At 34.2% G+C, this 8,385-nt stretch overlaps 1 protein-coding gene across 1 annotated transcript in view; it reads right to left on the reverse strand.

Annotated features, from left to right (window-relative positions):
* Positions 1-4,581, reverse strand: part of LOC117105796 — a 37,033-nt gene extending 32,452 nt beyond the window's left edge. The window contains exon 1 of the mRNA XM_033247075.1: positions 4,143-4,581. Coding sequence (XP_033102966.1) covers positions 4,143-4,164 — 22 coding nt within the window. The 5' untranslated portion in view covers positions 4,165-4,581. The remainder of the gene's footprint in view (positions 1-4,142) is intronic.
* Between the last annotated feature and the right edge of the window lie 3,804 nt (positions 4,582-8,385).

The following is an 8,385-nucleotide window of genomic DNA, read 5'->3' on the forward strand; positions in this document are numbered from 1 at the left end:
ATAGTACCCTGGTTCTTAATAGGTGGCCCGGGGGCCAAATTTGGCGCTCAAGGCAATTTAATTTGTCCCGTGAGGAAAGAAAATATAAAAGATATATTTAAAAAACATTCAAAGTTAGATGAATACATTTTCAATAACGTAATAAAGACAAAAATGCAACTCTTGAGCAATGTGCACCGGGATGAAAATGAGCAACATGATATAGGCCTAGGCCTAGGCCATAAATAGAGTGAATAGCGCCAAAATCGGGTGATTTACCTGGTTATACTTTTCAATGTGTTTCGAACAGGCAAAAAACAAAAAACAAAAAACACGTTATGGTGTAAGGGTTTACCCCAATCAGAACTATCAAAAAGCTCCCAAGATTGGCATTCTTTATAATAGCTCTGTTGAATTGTCCAGGTGAACTCAACTAAATGTAGGTTATTTAAGTTATTTTGCAATACTTTTAACATTATACTTTACAGTTAGTAAACCAAAGAACAGTTCTCGTAAAAGTACATTTCGATTGTCCTGCAAACAACTCTATGTGCCGCCAAGTCCTGTCTTTGTGCATTGTTCCACCGTGTTTCGTCAATAGCCATCTTCTATTATACATTACACGAATTTTAATGGCGGCGCCAAGAGTTCCGTTTCTTGTTTTGTTCTGTTCATTGTTATTCGTTAAGAGCATTTTTAACTTTACTGGGGCAATAAAAAGTTGGTGTATCAAAAGACAATACTCGTAAAAATACATTTCGCTATAGTCCTACATTCGTACTATATACATATATAGGCCTATGCGGAAGATATTTTATATTTAAAAAAAATATATGTCGGGACTTGTAGCGTACGGTAGGTTTTTGTATTGTGATCAATTACATTGACAAAGTCCCACCAAAGTTGACTAACGACTGTTAACTAATTTTGAGATTAGACCGCTGGTGCAGGCAGAGTACAATTAAAAGTATAGGATATAAGATTGCAAAAAAAAATCCTTTCAAATAGATTTTTCTTAACGAAAAGAGTTTCACCTAGATGTATAACGATTGCCCGGCGGAGATTATCTTTGGGTTCTCTAGTCGAGGTGCAGGACAAAGGCAAAAAGAAAAAAAAAACAAAAACAAAAAAACAGACACGATGATGTGGTAGAGTCATTTGGAGGGGATCAGTAGCCCTTCACTGGAACCTTTTTTATTTTATGATGCTCGGAAGTGCGCTTTCCTGCCTCTGGCCAATGTGAAGGGGTAGGCCTAATAATAGATTTTGACAAGAGCAAGGCAGATTTTTGGATGAAATAATTTTAATTGACCTGGTAGGTAGGCCTATCCAATTTTGTTGGTTTTCAATTATGAATTTTTTTTGCAAGTCTTATTGCTTTTGCAATTGCCGTTAGCAACATTATCAGCAAAGTTATGAGAATATTGTCGGTAATGTCATCGGCAACATCCTATGAAACTGCATGTCGGCAGTTTCATGAGCAGTGTTGTCGTAAACATCTGGAACAAATTTGTCAGTAACATTCTATGCCACGGCATGATCAACTAGTAACATGTCGGCAGCTTCATGAACAACATTTTCGACAACATTCTATGCCAAGCCATGAGCAACGTTTTCAGTAACATGTCGGCGGCTTCATGAGCAATGTCGGCAACATTATGAGCAACGTTTTCGACACGCCATGAACATCATTTACCGACACAACATCGTGAGCAAAGTTGTCGGCAATATCATGAACAAAAAATGTAGATAAGCAAGAATGTGCGGCAATGTTATTGCCAAAATATGTTGGCACACCATAAAAAAAAAAGTCGGGCCACGTCATAGTAACATTAACGACAACCACGAGAAAAATGTTTAACAATGCAATAGTTAAATTCTATCGAAAACGTCATATAACTCGGTGACGTCATAAACGTGTGAATCCAAATAAAGACGCGGCCAATTACAAAATACCGTCTTTGGACATAACCCGGATTTTAAGCACCATATTGCCTGTCTATCTGGCTTAAGGTTCAATTCTTGGACCGGCTCAATGTACACAATTTGTATTAAATTGTATTAAATATAATTTATAACCATAATTATTTTTTGAATAATCCGGATTTTAAACACCAGTTATTTTTACGTTATTTATATCTCTGATTTATGATTAAATTATTGGCAGGGATTAATATATAGTTTGTATTATAATGAGTAAGCCCATTTTTAAAATTATTGTTGTATTTTATATTTAAATTTGACAAGGATGTAAATGAATTTTATTGAATTGAACATTGAATTAACATGTGTCTTTGATTAGGAGTATACGCACACTTACATTTTTACTCTCCCATTCATTATATTTTTGGCAAAATAGACATAGAGTATACAAAAATAGGCGTATATTTAAGAAAGCCTAGCTTTAGAAATTCTCAGTAAGAATTTATGGTATGTTGACATTGTTCTCGGAGTGATATTTTACAATTACAGTTAATAAAGGAGTTCATATATTACTTTTCGCAACTACACGGAATATCTTACGGCAAGTAAACAGGGCGACTCAATAAATAAGAATTTCTGTTGTCAATAAGTGTTCGTTTTGATATATCGTTGTAAAGTTCAAGTCTACTACTGGAGCGTAATAAAGGAGCTAGCCACCTGTTTGTCCAGTCCAGTGACACTCGTATCTTTTTCAAATACAAATACACTTTATTGCAAGTTCCAATGTACAGTACTGAAATTGAAGTTGATTAAATAAGGAAGATAAAATGTTGTATTTGATTCTAATAAGCCTATTTAGCCTAGGCCTACTTCTAACATAAATTCGAATCAATAATTAAAATATTATTATGTAATATAGTTATTGATTCAAATTTGGATTAATAATTTAAATGTTAAAATATTAAATAAGGCCTACACACACACACACACACACACACACACACACACACACATATATATATATATAGTGTTTATTATTCTTTCTGTAATTTGCAACTTAAGGATTTTGAGCAAATAAATTATATATATATATATATATATATATATATATATATGTATGTATATATAAAGCTATATAGGCCCTATAGCAATTTTAACTTATATAAGCATTAAGCATATGAAATTAACTTGACTCTTAGAATATTAATACAGCACATACGAACATTTTCAAGTTGAGAATGACCGCAAGAGTGGTAAAAATAAATTAGTTGACCTTATGTCCGCCTTGCTAAATTCTTTATTTCCTACTTCTTGTGTTGATGTAGCCTTGATATATAGGCCTATATAAACCTCATGAATATACAGTAGGCCATATATATTAAATAATTGTAGGCTAGCAAATAATAATTGTATTTCTATTATGTAAATGACAATATACATATATATATAGGCCTACATAATATATATATATATATATATATATATATATATAATGCAATATATAATGCAATATATAGGCATATGTAACGCAAGGCTCGTCAATCATATTTATTGCGACAGATTTCCTTTCAAAATTCAAGGACGTTTACGTTACCAATGTTAGTACAGATACGTCGAGCATAATATACTGGTCATACGAACCTGGGGAAGTAATGCTGACATAAACTGGTTAGTTAGTCGATTACTTTTAGGCCACTTTCTTATCAATACTTTAGAAAATAGTCTTTATGTGCGAAGATAAGAGAAAATAATTTACAATTGAATCGATGTTTTGCGTACCGTATATTGTTTTTGTTCACTTTGCAACTAGTAGCAAATAAAAAAAAAACTCCACTTAGGCCTAGGGGATAGAAATTATGAATCTCTCATTAAGAGTAATTTGTGGGTATATTTGTTTTAGTCATTGTAAAACAATCCTGCATAATTAAAAGAACATGGAAATGAAAGGCAAACATCTTATCCGGCTCGTTACATTTTTATTGTTATTCAATTCAGTGCAAACAAATTGCACTGTGTGAATTAACCGCTGTTCAATATGCGGGTCTGTATGCTAAAGCAACAAGTCAAATTCTTACTGTAACGTAGCAAATACCGTAGTATTTGATGTACAGTACGTTCAAATAGTGTTTTGATTTTGACAAATATATAGGTTAGCACGCAGGGCTGTTTGCCAACTCCATAAACCACATCCACGTTCTTTCATATCTGTTGCTACATTATTGAAACATTTAATAACTTACATGTTTCTCCGTGTAATGCCATCCGTTGGGTGATTAGAAAAGGGGCTGAAGGAGTTCTATCACAGGAAATCTACAATCGACACACTTGCGCACGAGTCGTGACCTTCAAAAAGGACTGGAAACTTCAAGAGTGCTCGGCAAAGATATTTCGCAGGTTGGCGAATTATTATGCATCGAATACTTGACGTGAATGAATATAGCCCTATGTTAGCGATCGCCTTCGCTCAAGTGCCTATGCAAATTGACTTTGTTCTTAACTAAACAATTGTCTCTGATAATTCGATTTCCAAATCGGAAAGCCTGCTACGGAAGAGTGGATTGATCTAAGCAACCCTCATAGGGGGAACCTATTCTACTTTTGCTAGAAGGGCACACGTCTAGACTTAGAGGCAATGCGTCATTATAATAATTTTAAACCAAATGTACGATTATTAAACTTAATATTAGTTTAATGAATAGGGCAATTTAAATAATGTATTTATCAATTGCTGATTTTATATATTGAATTGTTTTATAATATTGATGTTTATATTTTATTTTATTTGTCTTAACTGCTTGATACTAATATATTGTATTGTAAAAGATTGGCATTGCTAGTATTTTGAATTGTAAATTTTGTAAGTTTCTATTTACTGTTTTTAATCTATCCCAGTCGAGTAATTTTATATTAAATTTATTTAATTGGTGTCATGACATAAGTTTGTATTTTATTTGTCTTTTAATCAAAACGAAACAAATATGTTCCGTCTTTAATGACATTTATTACTGCTGCCAAATTTATATTCATTGTTAATAGTAAGTACGTTTTTGCAGGTACGATTTGGAGTATGTAAATCGCTGTCCTTTTTATTTCTGCCTAACATTTCTTTTTAAAATTAGGCCATTTATAATTATTTATCCTGCATACTATGCTACTCTCTCTATTCAACACAGTTCAATAGTTACAGCTGACCTACAACCTACACGACCAATCAATCTATACTCACACTAAATAATTGTCTGTATTTTTTGCGGTTTTTGAAATTATATTATTATATAGGCCTAGGCCTATGTAAGAGCAGTTTAGCCAGTATGTTCCTTAGGTGTTGGTTCCCAGTTCAATTTTATCCGCTGCTCTCCGTGTGTTACGGTACGATAGCACACCGTTCACAGGGGCGAATCCAGAGATGTCCGAAAGCTGCGGGGGGTGTAACGAAAGTGGGGGCCGATCAAGATAAAACTACCCTAGGAGGTCCGGCATGCCCCTGCGAAATTTTGGTTTTCTGATCGCCCGAAAATAACCTCTGAGGCGTTTTGGGCGATCAATTAGGTCTATTTCTTTCTTTCTCTTTATTATTATTTTTTTTTATAACTTTCCAAATATACCGGCCTATATAGTATGTCCGCCCCTGGTTTAGACGAGACGTTTAAGTTGTTGGTCTCTTGTGCTTTTAATATAAGAAATAAACAGCCAGCGACTCAAAGCTTTTAGTGGCGAAATCATTGATTAATTTGTTCATTTCAATTGTGTATTCTTTGATTTGGTCTTAAAAACTGAAAACGTGAATCTACCTAAAATTGTGAAAATTCAATCAAATGCGGCTAGTGTAAAGCTAAAACGTATGCCGGAGCTTCCGGGGACTTGAAGAGAAGAAAAGAGGGTCTGTCGTTACTATTACCACCAGGATACGCAGGTTAATTTTTTTTCATCTGTGCGATAGTCAAGGTGGATCCACACCTGACCTCCTTGATGTAATTCACACCTAAAATACTCGCCACTCTTATCCTTACTTTTTTTTCCAAATTTAGGCCTACCCCGAGTATTTATATCCATCCACATCTGTAAGACTTCCAGTGTCACTGTCTCCTCAATTTTTCATATGATTGGCATACAGTAGACTTTCAGTCTCACTGTCTCCTCAATATAGCAGTTTTTAATGCAAAAGCAACTTGGGAGGTTTTAATCTGGATGAGAATACCTAAAAAAATCACGTTAATCAACCCATTTGTCTCAGGCAGTTCACGTATGGTTTGATTTTATGTGTTGGGGTTGACGGTAAAATCCTAGATTCCATACAATCGCTACACGCTATCGCCGACCGTTTTAGGTGATGTTTGGTCGGTCGAATCGGGAGCCTTCCCGATAGCGTCGGAGACTGCTACGCAGTGCAAGAATTGCGCTGAAAACACTGTAGCGACAGTGTAGCGATTTTATGGAAACCAGGCTTAAGTTAACATTGATGGATCGTGAATCATTATTTGTTTGTTTTATTTGTTTGTTAATACAAGCGAGAAGGCGCTACTGGTGTACTGGTAGTAATAAATGAACGAAAGGGGCGCTATATAGGCCTACAATAACAAGTCAATTTAGAAATTACCCTATCTTTCAGGATAAAGAGAGCCAGCGCCACTGTTGGAATCATATGACACCAGCTTTCCGGAAAAAAAGCAAACTAAAATAGTTGCATCCTAATATTGTGATGCTCTATAGCAAAAATTCCAAAACATATCAATTATAGGGGCGCCAGAGGTACGGCAAAGCTGAAGACACACATCTCCTTTGGAGCATTGGGAATTATAAGACTTACAGCCACTTCTAATGGAATTAAACAGCCCAATAAACAAATTTAAAAAGCCTACACCAGATACTTGAGCCTAACGGGTTTAGACATGTGGGCAACATCTTGCTGCACTTTACAACCATGTCGAATTTATAATACCTGTCTCTTATACACATCTAGATGTGTATAAGAGACAGTATATATATACATATATAAAACCAGTAGAATATCTATTAAGGAACCACCCCGCAGCAGGTGGTAACATCACAGGGAAGTATTTCCACGTCATTATTTAGCCAATGAAACGCGTAACAGCTTAATGTAACCATAGAGAAAATATTCTATTTTCTCTATGATGTAACAGTACGGTACTATATGTCAAAAGGAATGACATAATACCAATCAGAAAATAATAAGAGAAACATTCAATTTAATTATGTTTTAAAGTGTGTATTTGTGTGATGCAAAATAAATACAGTAAATCAAAGATCAAAACACGATACCGATTCTAACATGTTTGTATATTACAATTTCCTGACGACACCAAATGTACAAAAATAAATGTCACACGATGTAGAAGTTACCGGTACCTTCCACAGTATATATACATACATATTTAAATATGATACAATTATGAACGTGTAGGCCCTAGGCCTGTACAAATACACATTCGATTACATACATCTGTTTTCCTATAAAATGCATTCCGTTTTTTCTTGATTATTTCAATTATTTAATTATGATAACTGTACTTGTTCTACAAGCATTGAGTTTCAGGCATATACAAGTTTACAGATCGTGTTTTCGTAGCACCTGAATTGCGCCTAATTTTTTTAGAAGATTCGTAAATTTGCTTAGGCTGTGTATAATCATAGAGAAAATATGAATGGTCGATACTTAGTGGTTGCTACAGAAACTGGATCTAATTAGCTAACTCTCGACCAATCAAACACCAGACGCCGTTATCGGTTAACAGTAGGCGAATCAAGAACCTTTAATTGAATCGCGCGACGATCAATCCACTTGGTCGCCACATTACGTCATTTTAGATATTTTCTATAAGATAGTAGTCTACTCGAGGTCGTTCTTCCATTGCATCTCAATTAACGGTTAACAAATTATCCACTAATTGATTATCCTGCCTTGTATAAATAATTAACAATACTATTTAATTGGGGTGCTACAAAAACAAGGGTATTGTTTGGACCCGACTATAATTAGTAATGTAACTGAATAGACTCTATCATATAAAATAGTAAACGAACAAATATTTTTATAATAATGACAATATATTAGTGTCAACACCAAATTAAAAACGATATTAGTTATACAATAACAATATGTTAAAATGAAAAACGGAAGGTGTAACCTTGTAATACATATACTGAAGTATAGACTAAGGTTAAATAAATTACCATGTATTGCAGTACTTTGTTATAAAGTAAAGAAAAACAGGTTTAATAAGCATAATTATACAAATACCATTCAAGTGGGCTTAGTAATGTGTTGCTAATATATCAAATATTTTTGTTAACCTAAACACTTATAAAATATGATTTTTTTTAAAATCACTGTCATCATCATTGCCATCATCCTCATCATACCATTCATTGTCACTAACACAGCACAATTGATCGGTTCCTGAATTTTGTTATCGCTTTCGGGAGTCTCTTTCGTAAGCACGCTAGAATCAGAGATTCAAA

The sequence above is a fragment of the Anneissia japonica genome, unplaced genomic scaffold, assembly GCF_011630105.1.
Source record: "Anneissia japonica isolate Jap-2015-1 unplaced genomic scaffold, ASM1163010v1 scaffold287754_len4335492_cov202, whole genome shotgun sequence".
Classification (NCBI taxonomy): Eukaryota; Metazoa; Echinodermata; class Crinoidea; order Comatulida; family Comatulidae; genus Anneissia; species Anneissia japonica.